The sequence below is a fragment of the Sminthopsis crassicaudata genome, chromosome 5, assembly GCF_048593235.1.
Source record: "Sminthopsis crassicaudata isolate SCR6 chromosome 5, ASM4859323v1, whole genome shotgun sequence".
Lineage (NCBI taxonomy): Eukaryota > Metazoa > Chordata > Mammalia > Dasyuromorphia > Dasyuridae > Sminthopsis > Sminthopsis crassicaudata.
Window position 1 is genome coordinate 121,712,536 of NC_133621.1, and position 19,468 is coordinate 121,732,003.

Here is a 19,468-nt window from a genome sequence, read left to right on the forward strand (position 1 = left end):
TTCTATTGCCATTCAGTTTTCTTCAAAGGTCTATCATATCTAGTTTTTCTAATGTTCTATTTACCTTTTTAATTTCTTTCTTATTTGTTCTGTAGTTTGATTTGTCTAATTTTGAGAATGCAAGGTTGAGATCTCCCACTATTATAGTTTTGCTGTCTATTTCTTCTTGCAACTCTCTTAACTTTTCCTTTAGGAAGTTAGATGCTATACCACTTGGTGCATATATGTTTAGTATTGATATGGCTTCATTGTCTTTGCTACCTTTTAGCAGGATATAGTTTCCTTCCTTATCTCTTTTAATTAGATCAATTTCTGCTTTTGCTTGATCTGAGATAAGGATGGTTACCCCTGCTTTTTTGGCTTTACCTAAAGCATAATAGATTCTGTTCCAACCTTTTACGTTTACTCTGTATGTATCTCCCTGCTTTGAGTGTGTTTCCTGTAAACAACATATTGTAGGGTTCTGACTTTTGATCCAGTCTGCTATCCATCTCCATTTGATGGGAGAGTTCATCCCATTCACATTTACAGTTAAAATTACTAATTCTGTATTTCCTGCCATCCATAATATCCCCAGATTATGCTTTTTTTCCCTTGACCCCCTGAATCCCTTCCCCAATATTTAATTTATAGACCTCACTTGTGATGCACAGCCCTCCCTTTTTAGTATCTCTCTCCCTCCTTCCAAGTCCCTTCCCCTTTCTTGTACCTTTCTCTTATTCCCCTTTTCCTTTCCCCTTCTCCTTTCCCCCCTTTTAATGAGGTGAGAGAGAATTCTCTGAAAAGCAAATTTGTCAATTATTTACTCTTTGAGCCTACTCTGATGAAAGTAAGATTCACACAATGTTTCTCCCCCTCTCTAAATTCCCTCAGATGTGGTAGATTTTCTATGTCTCTTCCTGGGATGTAGTTTCCCTCTTTTTATCACTCCCTCCCCTTTTTCTGATACTACCCCCTTCCCTTTACTACTCCCCTCTTTTTTATATCAGTAAAATAAAATTATCAATGTGGACTTTCTGTATATACACAACAGAGATATAGTTCTCAAGAGTTCTTTTTACCTTTTTCTGTTTCTCTTCAGTCTTGTGGATGTAGATCAAATTTTTTGTTTAAGTCTAGTTTTTTTTTCTTAGAAACAAATGGAATTCCTCTGTTTCATTGAATGACCATCTTCTTCCATGGAAAAAGATGCTAAACTTAGCTGGGTAGTTTATTCTTGGTTGCAATACTTGATCTTTTGCCTTTTGGAATATCAGGTTCCAGGCCCTTCGATCTTTTAATGTGGAGGCAGCCAGACCTTGAGTGACCCTTATTGTGGCACCTTGATATTTGAATTGGCTTTTCTAGCTGCTTGTAATATTTTTTCCTTTGTTTGGTAGTTCTGCAGCTTAGCCACAATGTCCTGTGGAGTTCTTTTTTTAGGGTCTTTTTCAGAAGGTGTTCGATGAATTCTTTCTACGCCTATTTTCCCTTCTGTTTCTATTATCTCTGGACAGTTCTCTTTGATGATTTCCTGTAAAATAGAATCTAGGCTTTTTTTTTGATCATAGTTTTCGGGAAGTCCAATGACCCTCAGATTATCTCTCCTAGATCTATTTTCCAGGTCTATGGATTTTCCCAGTACGTATTTGACATTATTCTCTAGTTTTTCATTTTTTTGTTTTATTTTGTTCTGTTTGACTGATTCTTGGTTTCTCATTCAATCATTCATTTCTATTTGTTCCTTCCTGATTTTTAATGATTTATTTTCTTCATTCACATTTTTTAGTTCTTTTTGTATATGCCCAATTGAGTTTTTAAATGAATTATTTTGCTCTTTTGAATTTTTTTCCATTTCCCTAATTTTTTTTAGAGAGTTATTTTCTTTTTCCAATTCAGAAATCATAGTTTCTTGAGACTTTATCTTTTCCAATTCAGAAATCCCACTTTCTTGAGACTTTAGGATACTTTCTTGAGAATTTTTTATTTTTTCCAATTCAGAAATCCTACTTTCCTGTGATTTTTTTTTAACCTTTTCTAATTCACAGATTTTGTTTCCCTGCATCTCTTGTGAATTCTTTATTTTTTCCAACTCTCATTTCAGAACGTTGTTATTCTCTATCATAGCTTCTCTTTCCTTTCCCCATTTTTCTTCACACTCTCTTAACTTTTTAATAGTCTCTTCTATGAGAGAGTTATGTGATGGGGGGCAGGTATCATTCCCCTAAGGCTGTCATCTGCTGACTGTCTGCTGTTAACTTCCTTGGGGTTGGATACCAGCTCTTTCTCTGTGTAGAAGGTGTCAATCGTTCTCTTCAGCTTCTTACTCATTGTTAAAAACCTTTTGGGGTTTTCCCTTGGGGTAAGAAGTTTATTTATTTACCAGCTTCCTCCCAGACCAGATGGATGCAGCGGCTCCTGTGCCTGAGCTAAGAGAGAGCTCTGGGAGAGAGTTCTCCTCCCATTTCCCGGAAATGCCTCAGAGGTGATTAGTACTGCTGTGCTGTGAAGGTTGCTCAGTGAAGGACCCCGCTGTGTGGCCTAACGACTGCCCTGAGGTTTAAGACTGAACAGTAAAGGCGACACAAAGCCCAGCCAATGTGTCCCCTGGGACGTGGATATCAGCAGCTGACATGAAAAGCCCCTGTGCTCAAACTGGAAGTTTCTGCCCGGAAACCACGGTCCCTACTTCAAAGGTTCCACTTATCTGGGAATTCTGGGACTGCTAGAGTTCCACTGCCTCAGGCTAAGCCCAGCACTACGTGGATTAGATGTTGCTTCAGGCTTTGTCCCTGCTGTTCAGGTTCTCAACTACCCCAAGGAGAAGCCCCGGGCAGCAGAAAGGGGCTATATAGCCCTGTGGAGATCTGTTAGGTCACTTCTGGATTGGGGTGGTTCTAATATCTGGCTTTATATTTTAAGTGGCTTGATTTCTCTTCTGAACTGCTGTTTTATAAGCAGAGAAGAGCTAACAGCCTGTGCCAGATTCCTCTATCTCAGTGGCTTCTCTGATCCCAGAGCCCTCCCCAGCCTGATTGGTGCAGTGTGCTAGCACCTCACCCTGTCTGTGCTGGCCTTTTTTCTTCCTCCCCTTGGTATTGACCTTTTCTGTTGAAATTTCAGATTCTCTTCAGCCGGTAAGTCGTGCTTCCAGACCTTGTGGTTTCTATCAGTCCAGTGTTATTTTTGAGGCTGATTTAACTAATTGGTAATGAGGGAAGAAGGGAGCTTACAAATTTGTGTGTATCTTCTCCGCCATCTTGGCTCCGCCCCCCTATATTGTTACCTTTGAATTAAAATGACTCTTGCAGGGCCATTTTTGAGAGGTGAACATACCTTTTGAAATAACTCTGAAAAATGTTTAATTAAAGTATTAATGCTGTTCATACAATCATATATCTTGATGTTAATATTTTACTTTTATTATCAAAATAAGTTTGAAAACACTTTTATTGCTAAGAATCCTTTTATTCAAAATTGCTTTCTTATTTTTCATCATCTACTAATTAATTACATTATCACATTATGAATGTAGAGCATATGAATACATTAGGAATGTACTTATCTTTGCATAATTATATTTACAACATCAATTGTGTCCCTGTTTCTGGAGGAAATTAGAACAAATCTTTGAACTATAAAATTTTATAGTTTGAAGAAATCTTTGAAGTGATATAGACCAACTCCCACATTTTTAAGATGAGGAAACAGGCCTCAAGAGTTTAAATGACTTTAGTTTGCACATTGAATGAATGCCAAAAAAGAGATTATAAATAAGGACTCTTGACTTCTAATTCAGTACTCACTGTATTATAGTTTCTTGCCTTAAACCTAGCTCTGCAACTGAATACAGTTGTATACAAAAAGCATACAGAAAGATGGCTAACAAAAAGTCTCTGAATTTCATTTGATTTAATTTATACCTTTACTTATTCAGCAAATTCAGCCTATAATTCATTCAGCCTATAACAGGACACAGGATTATATATTAAAAATTGAGGGATTTATGCAGAGAAATTTTTAAAATTCAGCACTTAGCACTGTTGCGGATACATTGCCATAGTCAGAAGGTGAGGCATTGAAACAAATATATTTTCATTTCAATAAATATTTGTTAAACCCTCAGTATGCAGAAGCCATTGTTCTCTTAAAAGGGAATAGTGAATAACTAAAATTGTCTGTAGTACAGGAAAGGTATAAGGAAGTGATAGAAATTAAATTGAAAACTCCATTCAACATCCCAAGGATATTAGAGGGAATGGGATCAAGCATAAATAGAGAGATTGTCTATTGCAAGCAGAAGGGCCCTTCTTTTTCAGATGTTAGAGAAAAGTTAGAGGAAAGGTCAAAACATGCTCTACAGAGTAATGGTACTAAGGGGATTTGGAATATAGAAGTGGAAAGAAGAGAGAAAGAGAGCTCAATGAATAGCTTAATTTTTCTCAGTAAATTGTTATACCTTCTCTGGTGAGGGGAATGGCGGCATAATTGGCTTGAGCAGAGAATTTGACAAGTCATTGGGAAGGATGTGATAGAGTTAATTAAGGAGTAGTTGAAGGTTTTCCATATAGAGGTGAGGGCCTAATTGAGATTAGATAATAGTAGACATGCAGTAGTTCAAAAGAATCAAGAAAATTATCAGTAGATAGATACACCACACATACATATATATATATATATATATATATATATATATATATATATATATATATATATATATATATATATATATATATATATATATATATACATACACACACATACAAATATATATTATCTCTTACATTTGTACACAACTATATGCTATATGATCTTCAATCAGTAAAATAATCTAGAATCCTAATTAAAGGAAGTAAAAGTGTGCTATCTCATTATAACTGAGATCTATTAGATTATGTTGGGGAATTGTTATGGCTTGCTAGGAGAATGATATCTTTATGTGTTTAATAGGGTTTTTGTTTGTTTGTTTTTTGCTGAGGCAATTGGTGTTAAGTGACTTGCCCAGGGTTACACAGCTGGAAAACTTTGTGTCTGAGATCACATTTGAACTCCAGTCCTCCTGACTTCAGGGCTGGTGCTCTATCCATTGCGCCACCTAGCTGCCCTTTTTAATAGTATTTTAAAAATCTTCGCCCTAGTTACACAAGACAATTTCCCCATACATTTTATAGGATTTTGATTTCCAGATTTTTTCCCTCTCTTCTTTCCCTCCTCTCTTCTGAAAATGGTAGGCAATTTGATATAGCTTATTCACATGCTATCATATAAAATATATTTCTGTATTAGTCACAGATAAAACAGATCAAAAGAAAACATGAAAAAGAATAAAGTAAGTAAAATTTTTGGTTTAATTCTAGTCTTTTCCTTATGAAAGTTTGAAATCCTTCAATTATGTTGAATAATCATTTTCCCCCTCAATGTATAATGCTTAATTTCACTAAGTAAGTGATTCTTTGTAAACTCCACAGTAGCTTTCTGGAGGACCCTCAGGATCAGCTCAAGTCCTTGGTCTTAGTGAAGGAGGCAAGAGGGCCACGTGGCTGGTCAAAGAGGGAGTCTGGAATCTGGCATCTTCTTTTGTGTCTATGTCTGAGAGCTGTGGCAGAGAAAGCTTTCTGTCTCTGAGACTCCCTTAAATAACTTAGTAGGAATACATCACTACAACACATTGAGCACTGCAACCATTACATCACCATAGAGTAAAGGTATCTCACATTGAATAGGTACTTAACTAGAAGTACCTTGTTGGCTTAGACTTTAAGTACACCTTTTCAGAGTTCTGCCCTCTACAATTCTTGGTTGTAATTCTAGATTCTTTGCCTTCTGGAATATCATGTTCCATGACCTTTGATTTTTAAGAGTTGTATTTGCTAAATCCTGTGTAATCCAGATTATGATTTCCAAGTGTTTAAATTATTTATTTCTAGGCATTCTAGTATTTTCCCCTAATCTAATAGTTGGGAAATTTGGCTACAATATTCCTTGAAGTTTTCATTTTGTGATCTCTTTCAGGAAGTTTGGTGGATTCTTTCAATATCTACTTTGCTTTCTTGGTTCTAGGATGTCAGGGAAATTTTCTTTGATAATTTCCTCAAATATGCTGCGTTGGTTCTCCTTTTGATTATGACTTTCATGTAGTCTAATGATTCTGATACTCTTTCTCCTGATTTATTTTCTAGGTCAGTTTATTTTTTTCATGAGATAATTTTACATTTCTTTCTTTATTTTCATTCTTTTATTTTTTTATTTTTTTTTTATTTTTATTTTATTTTATAATTATAACATTTTTTGACAGTACATATGCATGGGTAATTTTTTACAACATTATCCCTTGCACTTACTTCTATTCAGATTTTTTCTCTTCCTCCCCCAAACCCCTCCCCCAGATGGCAAGCAGTCTTATATATGTTAAATATATTACAGTATAATTTAGATACAATATATGTGTGTAGAACCGAATTTTTTGTTGCACAGGAAGAATTGGATTCAGAAGGTAAAAATAACAGTTTACATTCATTTCCCATTGTTCCTTTTCTGGATGTAGCTGGTTCTTTCCATCATTAATCAATTGGAATTGGATTAGCTCTTCTCTATGTTGAAGAAATCCACTTCCATCAGCATACATCCTCGTACAGTATCATTGTTGAAGTGTATAATGATCTTCTGGTTCTGCTCGTTTCACTCAGCATCAGTTGATGTAAGTCTCTCCAAGCCTCTCTATATTTCTCCTGTTGGTCATTTCTTATAGAACAATAATATTCCATAACATTCATATACCATAGTTTACCCAACCATTCTCCAATTGATGGACATCCATTCATCTTCCAACTTCTAGCCACTATGAAAAGGGCTGCCACAAACATTTTGGCACATACAGGACCCTTTCCCTTCTCTAGTAGTTCCTTGGGGTATAAGCCCAGTAGTAGTATGGCTGGGTCAAAGGGTATGCACATTTTGATAACTTTTTGGGCATAATTCCAGATTGCTCTCCAGAATGGTTGGATTCTTTCACAACTCCACCAACAATGCATCAGTGTCCCAGTTTTCCCACAGCCCCTCCAACATTCATCGTTATTTGTTCCTGTCATCTTAGCCAATCTGACAGGTGTGTAATGATACCTCAGAGTTGTCTTAATTTGCATTTCTCTGATCAATAGTGATTTGATTTTCATTCTTTTAAATGATTCTTGATATCTCACAGAGTCATTAGTTTCCACTTGCCCATTTCTAACTTTTAAGGTGTTGTTTCCTCAGTTACCTTTTCTGTTGGGTCAGTTTTACCTTTTAAAGAAATTGGATTCTTCTTCTTACTGTCTTTTTCATTTGGCCAATTCTACTTTAAGCAGTTTTCTTTTTTTCAAGCTGTTAACTCTTTTGTCACAATTCTTTTCCATCATTATTTCTAATTTTTTCTTCTACCTCTCATATGATTTTAAGTTCTTTCTTTTAGTCATTCCATGAGTTCTTTCTGGGTTTGATCATACTTCCTTGGGACTTTGCCCAAGTATTTTGACATTATTATCCTTTTTTGAGTTTATGTAAAGATCTTCCCCGTTACTATAATAACTTTTTTTGGTCAGATTCTTTTATTGTTGTTTTTTGCTCATTTTATTTGGCCTTTTCTCTTTCTTTTCAAGTTGATCTTTGCTCTCAGGGTAGAAGGGTCTCTGTATCAGGCTTCTTGTGTCAGGAACTGCAGACCCTAGCTGTTTGCCACGCTGCACTGATGTTGTTTCGAGTCCCACAGCGGGTGCTTGAGTCTGAGGGTGCACTGAGCAGGGTGGCTGGGGCTGCTCAAGCTGCAGGAGTTTGACAGCCAAACTGAGGTCCCAGCACTGTGCCATGTGCTAAGGCCACTAGGCTATATCTGTTTTCCTCGGGATACACTTACACAAACTGCAATCTGAATACTTGTTTGCTTAAGCACACATGAGATTGACAACTTCTACCCATGATGCTATTTCTTTCGACAGTGCCAAATGTCTTCCTTTGGAAGAAAGCATCCCTTTCTTTTACATTATTAACAGCATCCTTGGACTCAGCTGGAGCCCATCTGTCCACCCAGAGCCCTAAACAATGAAGACGATTTGTGTTTTTTATTTTTAACATAAGCCATGTATTAACCAATGAATTTGACTTACCCCAATGTACTCATCCCATGGACTAGTTGGTTGTACAGGCTACACTGAAACATGAAAGTCTGGCCAGGAAACCTACCTGTTTGCCAATGGATACATTGAAGCATTTGACAGTTCTGTGAGCTGGAGTCCACCTGATCCCTTGGCTATGTTGAGGCTTCCTGGGTAGTCCTGGTGTCGGGTTACCTGCTTCCTCACCTGGAGACTGTACAACTCCTACGGGTTTTCTGAGGTGGGGGCTTGCTGCTGGCTTATTAGGATGCTTCCTGTCTTGACTATGTTCCTCTTTTAATCAAGTAAGACAGACCTTTCCCATCATCCAAGTTTCTTGGGTAGTGCTGTTGTTGTAAGATTTGTTTGGTTCTTTGGAAGTGAATAATGAGAGAGTTACAGTGATTTACTGCTTACTCTGCCATCTTGACTCCTGGAAGTTAAGAAATCCTGTTTTGAAGAAAAAACTAATTTAAAAAATTCAACCAAAAGCAAAACTACTGAATAGGACTAGCTAAAGGGAAGGAGAAGAAAAGGGAATCTACTTGACTATTAAGAGGAAAAAAGTGGCAATACTTTTCAAAGGAAAATTTGAACAAATTATAGCTATTGTGGAAGTTAAGCTACATATTTAAAGAAAAGTTTGGTAGGGAATACCTGGGTCCTTTTAGAGTCATTCTCCTTAAGGTATAGAATAGCATATCCATTTCTTTTGAAGGTGAAAGGCTTGATAACGGGTCAAAGATAGGAGGCCAAACTGAAAGCAATGTGATGTATGAGCATCTTAAGGAATATGCTGTTCTCAGTACTTTCAGGCTTGCTTGGTGTATTTGGATAGAAAAGTATTGCATTTCATGATAGAGGAAAGAGAAGAGAAATCAACCAAAAGAGAAAAAACGAGTATTTGGAATGCAATTAGCAAGATTTATTATTAGAATAAGAAAGCATTTATTGATTGAGGGAAGGAGAAAGAAGAAGAGCCCTGGAGAGACATGAACTGATGTGAAGTGAAATGAGCAGAACTAGGAGGATCATTGTACATGACAGTATCAATATTATACAATGGTTAATTCTGGTGGACATGACTCTCCAACAATGAGATGACTGATGCAGTTCCAATAATCTCATGATGAAGAGAGCCGTCTATATACCCAAAGATAGGCCTGTGGGAACTGAATGTGTATCGCAACAGAACATTCTCACTCTTTTGTTGTTGTTGTTGTTTGCTTTCATTTTGTTTTCTTACTCATTTTCTGTCCTTTTTAATCTAATTTTTCTTATGCAGCAAGAGAATTGTATAAATATGTTTACACATATTGGATTTAACATATATTTTAACAATGTATAACATATATTGGATTGTTTGCCATTGGAGGAGGAAGTGGTGGGAAGGAGAATAAATCTGAAATACAAGGCTATGCAAGGATCAATGTTGAAAAAATTATCTGTGCATATGTATTGAAAATAAAAAAACTTTAATTAAAAAAAAAAGAAATTTTGCTTCACTGTACAGTTTCCAAATGCAGTCCAATTAATCATTTTTCTTATCAATTTTGAATGGAATTTCTTACATCAGCAAAACTTGTCTAAAATGTATATAGGTGTGTGTGTGTGTGTGTGTGTGTGTGTGTATGTATACATAGCTATATAGGAGTTTTTAGACTCATGATATCATTTAGATAGCTATTATTGTAGTAATGGATTTTGTTCCCTTATAGAAAAAGATTATCTTATGACACAAACATTTCTCTATGTACCTTTTATTCGATGAGCACTGTAAATAGCCTGTTTACCTTTGTTTTAATTATTAGACAATGAGGTCTTTAAGAGCAGAAAGGAACTTTTATTTTGGGTTTGGGTTTGGATTTTTTTGGATTTCCCAGTGCTTTGCATAGTGCCCAGCTATATATCAGGTGCTTAGTAAATGTTTTTTGACTGACTAGACAATATCTGTTTTCATAGACAAATAAGATCAAATGTTTAGCCCTTAAGTGCTGTTTTTGCAATTGTATAAAAGCAAAACAGACACACATACACACATACTCCCAAAGAAATGTACACAACAACTTTATTATATATGTAAAAAGAATAACAGTTTATACATAATAAACTTGCAATTTTATGTACAATCATCTTTTTAAAAATGTGCTAATAAAATATATAAATTTTTAGGAAAAAGAAGAATCTCTAGTTTGCCTTCTTTGTTACTTTTGTAAATTTGGGCATAGACATCTAAGATTATTTTTTATTTAACTGACTTCTGTGAATATTTGGACTTTGCAGTGCTTTTGCCTTGGGTAGAGTCATGGAACAATGGGAAGAAATGATTAGAAAATATAGTTCTAAAAAGTCTTAAGAAGAAAACAGGGGTATGCTGATAAATATTTAGCAATCAGCACTCTGCAAAAAAAAAAAACAAAAAAAACATGCATACATGTTAACACTTTCTTAAATCTAGTCAGTAAGCAAAATAATAACATCTCTAGCATACCCCTATCACAAACCTAACTAATTGATATCATGTCATGAACATTGAAGGTTGCTATTAGAAGAACAATAAGTAATTACAATATTGAAAAATTATATTCAAACTTCTGTATCAAACTCTTTTTGTCATTAAGATAAAGGAAATAACTATATTTATGCTTTACATGTTTAACCTAAAGAAAATAAATAAAAAGAATATATTAAAATGAAGATGATAATTGAGTCTTATTCACATTGGGTAGTTTCCCACAGTGTTTAGTAGTGTTTTTTAAACTTTGAGTGTTTATTAAATGCACAATAAATTTGAGTTTAGATTGGATTGAATTGGACATCAGTTTCTTAATCTGTAAAATGGCCCTTTCAGCTACACAATTTTATCACTCTAATTCACCAATTATCACCAATATTTAACACTTCTATTTTTAACTGACCTTGAGTATTAAGACAGAGCCAAAAAAAAATTTTATATATATATATCTTATCTTAACTATTTGGAGAAATTTTACATTAAAGTAATGTAAGCTAAACCTGGATGTCATAGTCCTGTACTTTTTAATAGGCCTTTTGAATTAATTAAATATTTTTTTGGCTTTTGTACCAAAGCCCAGGCTTCCTTAAGAGAAAGGGGAACAATTATACAATGTGATGTTACTAAGACTGTAAAAATATTTGCTTTTTTCCCTATGTCAAAGAAAAAATTATGAATTAACTTGAGGACAAGAATGAAATAGCTCTGTTAGAGCTTGCTAGAGCTTGTTTAAAGTAATCTATGTAGAAAAGGGGACATTTAAAATCAGCCTATTGCTACTAGCAACACTTTCCTTATAAACTGCATCCTTTGAAAGCAGTTTACCCCATAATAGAGAACATCGGATTTGACTATGACTTTAATAAGATTTTGAACATAGTTTTTAATTGATTTTGTATAGTTATCCTTCCTAGATTAATTCATATAGCTTTCTTTAGCTTTTCCACATATATTTTATTTTCCAAGCTATTAATCATCTTTGTAGCCATCTTTAAACTTGCTATATTCCTTTCTTGTCATAGAACCTAGAATTGTATATAATTCTCTATGATAGGATAATTATTCTATTTTTTCCTCCATATGCATTTCAACACTTGTCTTTTTATCTGTAGAGAAATTCATGACTTGAATTCAGGTTGTAGTTGGTCATGACTGATAACTATAGGATCATAGAGTGTTCACGTTAGAATTTATAAAATATTTAAAGCTTGAAAATGGCATGGCATGAAAGACCAGGCCCAAAAATCTTATTTCCATATTTAATTGAACCAATAATCATTTAATATTTTAATATATTTATAGAGACCTATAAACATTATAAATTCAAAATATTTAAATTGTCTTTTCAGTATTTTGAAGATAGACTAGATACTATAAGACCCTGAATCAGTTATATAATGTACTTTTGTATTATAAAATAATGCTTTTTATGGTGATAGTATAAGCGTCTTAAATTGTACCAGGACAAATGAAGAAAATATTTGGGAAATGTTTATTTTACTTTATAAACTTCCACTTTACATTGCAACAAACTTTACCCTGTATTAAATTTGTCTTTACATTTGACTTCAGCAACTAACTTTTTTCCCATCTTCCCTCATTTTTACAGCTTAATAAACAGCAGTTGCAGATATTAAAAGAACGATTTCTGGCCTTTCTTAATGGGGAAACCCAAATTGTAGCAGATGAAGCATTTTGTAATGCAGTTCGAAGTTATTATGAGGTAAGTGAAATAAGTTTTTTTTTTTAATTTTTCCTATGTTAAAAATGTTTTAAGGCTTTTTCCTTATTAGTTAAATTCAATGTTGTATATTTCTAATTCAAAATTCTTTGTTTCCTTACAAAAGAGAGAAAAATAACATAAATGTAAGGTGACATGCTGCTGCTCATCTTGTCTCTACTCACATGAAGCTCTAAGCTTACCTTCCTCAAAGTATTTTGTTAATATTTTCCAAGTAACAAACTTTAATTTCATAGCCTAATTATGACATGAATGGAGTTGGTGGTTGATCAGATTTTTTGAGGAAGTGGAAAATGGTTTAGAAAAAAAAATTTTAGCAGTGGTTGATATAATTTCATATAGCTGTCTTTTTATCCATGTGTTTAACTTATATATTTTAAATTAAGTTTCCCATAGTAAATTACTATGTAAAAACCAATAAATAATTTGTAGGGGATAAATTGTATACCTTTTTCTCATGAAGGAACAACACTATAGTTTTGTATTAAAAAATACAAACCTGAATCTTGCTTTGCTTTATTAACTTGTAGAGTTTCATGTTTTAATTGTTATTGAAATATTATCACACTGAAAAATTTTCAAGGATACATGGAACATTACCTTTTAATGTCAGTTTCTTTCTTAATAATTTAGCTCTTCTTAGATAATTCTACATTTTAATTTTTTTTCTAATCACCCTCCCCAGTAATCCTAGTTTTTGGAAAACACCTCTTATAAAAAATAGTTTTGCTTCTTTTGTTCTCAATTCAGATATTGTTTCTTATACATTAAATAATATGTTGATATACTTTGTTCCTGTTTTATAAAAATAACTGACAAGATGTATGTTTTTTCATTTTGTTGTATTTTTGTAATACCCAGGTCTCAAGTGGTAGTGAATAACCCAGCAAAAGTATTTTGTTATTCTATTTAGTATATCTGCTATTCACTTATAAAGGTGTCTGTAAAAAGCAAAACTAACAACAAAATTAACTTCAGGTAATATATTATGAATTAAGCTGAAAACAAAGTTCTTACTATCTTTATCTATAAACCTAAATCCATCTATTCATTTCCAGTTTCATTTCTTTTTTCAGCCCCATAAATACAAATTTGCGTTGCATTTAAATATATGTAGCTTTTCCATAACTATAATAGCTCTCTTCTTCTATTTTAATTATTATTTATTGGTCCAATTAGTTTTATATCTTAAATAATTTTTCTTATCTTACTTTTTCATTCATACTTTTAATTGGAATATATAGTAACTTTGCTTTAGCATAATTTCTTAAAAGTTGACATTATCCTGTCTACTAGTCTAAAAATATTTCTCTATTCCTACCCTCAGAATATTTGATAAAGACCATTACTTAAATCTTCATTCTTACCTGAGAGGCTATTTTTAAACTGTCTGTGTTACTGGATAAGATCTTTGGAAGTAGGACTTTTAAAAATGTACTTAAATTATTTTAACACATTTATGAAAATGAATCAGTGTATAGTTTTGACTTTACATCTTGTTTGTGTTTCTATATGGGGGGGGGGAGCTGGAATAACCGACATTGTTTTACTGCTAGCTTGAATAATCCATGAAATGTTCACCTTCACATTAATAATAAGTGGTAGCACTAAAAGTCATTGAATTGTGATATTTAAGAGCTCCAACATTTGCATATTTCTTTGGAGTAATAACCATTCTTAATCAAAGAAAAGCTCAACAGGAGAATATAGTGTAAGACAACTGTCTATATGGAAACCAATTCAATTCAGTTTCATCTGGGCTAGTCCAGACATTGTCAGCCTTGTCGCTAGAAGCTTGTATGGAGAGAACATTATAAGTTGCAAAATGAATAATTTTTTATTTTATTTTATAATTATAACTTTTTTTTGACAGTACATATGCATGGGTAATTTTTTACAACATTATCCCTTGCACTTACTTCTATTCAGAATTTTTCCCTTCGTCCCCCAACCCCCTCCCCCAGATGGCAGGCAGTCTTATACATGTTACATATATTACAGTATATTCTAGATACAATATATGTGTGTAGAACCGAATTTCTTGTTGCACAGGAAGAATTGGATTCAGAAGGTAAAAATAACAGTTTACATTCATTTCCCATTGTTCCTTTTCTGGATGTAGCTGATTCTGTCCCATCATTAATCAATTAGAATTGGATTAGCTCTTCTCTATGTTGAAGATATCCACTTCCATCAGCATACATCCTCATACAGTATTGTTGTTGAAGTGTATAATGATCTTCTGGTTCTGCTCGTTTCACTCAGCATCATTTGATGTAAGTCTCTCCAAGCCTCTCTGTATTTCTCCTGTTGGTCATTTCTTACAGAACAATAATATTCCCTAACCTTCATATACCATAATTTACCCAACCATTCTCCAATTGATGGACATCCATTCATCTTCCAGCTTCTAGCCATTACAAAAAGGGCTGCCACAAACATTTTGGCACATACAGGTCCCTTTCCCTTCTTTAGTATTTCCTTGGGGTATAAGCCCAGTAGTAGTATGGCTGGGTCAAAGGGTATGCACATTTTGATAACTTTTTGGGCATAATTCCAGATTGCTCTCCAGAATGGTTGGATTCTTTCACAACTCCACCAACAATGCATCAGTGTCCCAGTTTTCCCATAGCCCCTCCAATATTCATCGTTATTTGTTCCTGTCACCTTAGCCAATCTGACAGGTGTGTAATGATATCTCAGACACAACATAATATTTACACCTTTTTTGTTATTTGCTTGCATTTTTTCTCTCTCAATTTTTTTTTCCTTTTTGATCTGATTTTTCTTATACAGCAGAATAACTGGAATTATGTCTAGAGGAATTGAACATGTTTAACCTATATTGGATTATTTTCTGTCTAGGGGAAAAGAGAGAGAAATATTTTGAGATACAAGATTTTGTAAGGGTAAATGTTGAAAACTATCTTTGCATATATTTTGAAAAAAAGATGTTATTAAAACATTATATTCAGTAAAATTAAATATTAGTTGAAAATGGACACTCAAGTTTTAAATTAATAAATAACTTAAAAATTGATGGACTTAAGGGTTTCATGGATCCCATGTGAAGAATCCACACTTTACAGGATTTTTAGGCATCTAAATAAGCAAAGATAAAGGCCCTCACAATAGAAAGCCTTGAATAGCTCTATTCAGTAATATTGGCAATAATAATATTTGCTAGGAAAAGGTGGTGACTGTTGTACAGAGGATTTGAGGAGGTTTAGAAGAGTTTCTACAGAGAACATGATGGTTAATTAGGGGATAAAAGGATTGTGTAGAAGAAGTTATGAAAAATCCAGTTAGTAATAATGAAGAGAAGGTTGGAAGAATTACAAAGAACTTTATATATTATGTATTAATGTGAACACAATTTTTTGTTTAATAATACCCCTGTAGTTTAGAACCTCTCTCTCCACCCCTGTCCAACATCTGGCCTATACTTTCAATGTGTAGGGTTTCTGGTAGTGAAATGCCCTGTGCTGATATCCTAGAATAGCTTTTTTACATATTCCAGTTTGAGAATAACAAAGAGCACTTAGATGTTGCATAGCTGGCATGTGTCATAAATAGGACTTGGGCAACAAAAAACAAAATAAAAAAGGAAAAACATTTTATAACAATACTTTTTTTCACCATCAAAGAAAAAATCGCTGACAAATTTGGATTTACTACCATGACACCTGTAAAGGAGGACACTATAAAGAAAAGAAAAAACAGATTAAGCAACTGAATTAGAGAAGATAAGAGAATAAACATTTATAAAACTCCTACTATGTTCCAAGGCACTATGTAGAGCTTTTTATAAGTATTATCTCACCTGATCCTTGTGACAGTTCTCTGAGGTAGGTGCTGTTCCTATCCTCAGTTTATAGTTGAAGAAAGTTAGGCAAATTTAAGTTAAATGACTCATCCAGTGTCACACAGAAAGTAAGAATCTGAGGTTAGACTTGAATTTGTGCCTTTCTGATTCAAGGCCCACTGTGCCATCTGGAAGATAATGGTGGAGGTCTCACATTTTTGAAGCAATTTAAGAATGAATTCACAAAGCATCTGAAGGAGTGAAGTACTGGAAAAGTGTGGGAAAAAATCTTGGACTTTATGAGTATTGGGAGGGGGGAAGTATCCAAAGAAAATGAGCAAATAATAGCCTAAATGCCTGCTTTCACATTTAATGAAATTTAATACAATTTTAAAGGGAAAACCAACATATGCACCAAGGACATTCTTAAGAGGAAAAGTTAATATTTCATGAATTATATTCCACAGTAAGTCATTTCTCTACTATTGTACACTTGACTCATAGATGTAGAAGATACTAGATTCCACCATTTCTTTTTTTTTTTATATATATATATATATATATTTTATAATATTATCCCTTGTATTCATTTTTCCAAATTACCCCCCCTCCCTCTATTCCCTCCTCCCGACGACAGGCAATACCATACATTTTACATGTGTTACAATATAGTCTAAGTACAATACATGTGTGTGAATATCATTTTCTTGTTGCACAATAAACATTAGAATCCGAAGGTACATGCAACCTGGGCAGACAGATTGTAGTGCTAACAATTTACATTCCCCTCCCAGTGTTTCTTCTCTGGGTGTATCTACCTCTGTCCATCATTGATCAACTGGAAGTGAGTTGGATCTTCTTTATGTTGAAGATTTCCACTTCCATCAGAATACATCCTCATACAGTATTGTTGTTGAAGTGTACAGTGATCTTCTGGTTCTGCTCATTTCACTCAGCATCAGTTGATTTAAGTCTCTCCAACCCTCTCTGTATTCCTCCTGCTGGTCATTTCTTACCGAGCAATAATATTCCATAACTTTCATATACCACAATTTACCCAACCATTCTCCAAGTGATGGACATCCATTCATCTTCCAGTTTCTAGCTACAACAAAAAGAGCTGCCACAAACATTTTGGCACATATATGTCTCTTTCCGCTCTTTAGTATTTCTTTGGGATATGATCCCAGTAGTAGCGCTGCTGGGTCAAAGGGTATGCACAGTTTGATAACTTTTTGGGCATAATTCCAGATTGCTCTCCAGAATGGCTGGATTCTTTCACAACTCCACCAGCAATGTATTAGTGTCCCAATTTCCCCATATCCCCTCCAACATTTGTCATTATTTGTTCCTGTCATCTTAGCCAATCTGACAGGTGTGTAGTGGTATCTCAGAGTGGTCTTAATTTGCATTTCTCTGATCAGTAGTGATTTGGAACACTCTTTCATGTGAGTGGATATAGTTTCAATTTCTTCCTCTGAGAATTGTCTGTTCATATCCCTTGACCATTTATCAATTGGAGAATGGTTCGGTTTCTTATAAATTATGGTCAGTTCTCTATATATTTTGGAAATGAGACCTTTATCAGAACCTTTGTTTTTAAAAATATTTTCCCAATTTGTTACTTCCCTTCTAATCTTGTTTGCATTAGTATTATTTGTACAGAAACTTTTTAGTTTGATGTAATCAAAATCTTCTATTTTGTGATCAATAATGATCTCTAGTTCTCCTCTGGTCATAAATTCCTTCCTCCTCCACAAGTCTGAGAGGTAGATTATCCTCTGTTCCTCTAATCTATTTATTATCTCCCTCTTTATGCCTAAATCATGGACCCATTTTGATCTTATCTTGGTATATGGTGTTAAGTGTGGATCCATATCTAATTTCTGCCATACTAATTTCCAGTTTTCCCAACAGTTTTTTCCGAATAATGAATTTTTATCCCTAATGTTGGAATCTTTGGGTTTGTCAAAGATTAGATTGCTATAGATGTACCCTTTTTTGTCCTTTGTATCTAATCTGTTCCACTGATCTACCGGCCTATTTCTTAGCCAATACCAAATGGTTTTGGTGACTGCTGCTATATAATATAGCTTTAGATCAGGTACACTTAGACCACCTTCCTCTGAGTTTTTTTTCATTAGTTCCCTTGCAATTCTTGACCTTTTATTCTTCCATATGAATTTTGTTGTTATTTTTTCTAGGTCATTAAAATAGTTTCTTGGGAGTCTGATTGGTATAGCACTAAATAAATAGATTAGTTTGGGGAGTATTGTCATCTTTATTATATTCGCTCGGCCTATCCAAGAGCACTGAATGTCTTTCCAATTATTTAAATCTGATTTTATTTTTGTGGCAAGTGTTTTGTAATTTTTCTCATATAATTCCTGACTTTTCTTTGGTAGATGGATTCCCAAATATTTTATACTCTCAACATTTGTTTGGAATGGAATTTCTCTTTGTATCTCTTGCTGTTGCATTTTGTTAGTGATATATAAAAATGCCGAGGATTTATGTGGATTTATTTTGTATCCTGCCACTTTGCTGAAATTTTGAATTATTTCTAGTAGCTTTTTAGCAGAGTCTTTGGGGTTCTCTAAGTATACCATCATGTCATCTGCAAAAAGTGATAGTTTAATTTCCTCATTTCCTACTCTAATTCCTTGAATCTCTTTCTCGGCTCTTATTGCCGAGGCTAGCGTTTCTAGTACTATATTGAATAGTAATGGTGATAGTGGGCAACCTTGTTTCACTCCTGATCTTACTGGGAAAGGTTGCAGTTTATTTCTATTGCATATTATGCTTACTGACGGTCTTAAATATATACTCCTGATTATTCTAAGGAATAATCCATTTATTCCTATACTCTCAAGAGTTTTTAGTAGGAATGGATGTTGGATTTTGTCAAATGCTTTTTCTGCATCTATTGAGATGATCATATGGTTCTTATTAATTTGATTATTAATATGGTCAATTATATTAATAGTTTTCCTAATATTAAACCAGCCCTGCATTCCTGGAATAAATCCTACTTGATCATAGTGTATTATCTTGGAGATGATTTTCTGAAGTCTTTTTGCTAATATCTTATTTAAGATTTTAGCATCAATATTCATTAAGGAGATTGGTCTATAATTTTCTTTCTCAGTTTTCGGTCTACCAGGTTTAGGTATCAGTACCATGTCTGTGTCATAAAAGGAATTTGGTAGGACTCCTTCATCCCCTATTTTTTCAAATAATTTATATAACATTGGGGCTAATTGTTCTTTAAATGTTTGGTAGAATTCACATGTGAATCC

The 19,468-nt window shown here is 33.9% G+C and overlaps 1 protein-coding gene across 4 annotated transcripts in view; it reads left to right on the forward strand.

The window, feature by feature from the left end:
* CADPS2 (calcium dependent secretion activator 2) overlaps positions 1-19,468 on the forward strand; it is a 714,206-nt gene that overhangs the window by 158,844 nt on the left and 535,894 nt on the right. For all 4 annotated transcript variants that reach the window (XM_074268127.1, XM_074268122.1, XM_074268124.1 and 1 more), the window contains exon 2: positions 12,233-12,346. In XM_074268127.1, the coding sequence (XP_074124228.1) occupies positions 12,233-12,346 (114 nt within the window). The remainder of the gene's footprint in view (positions 1-12,232; positions 12,347-19,468) is intronic.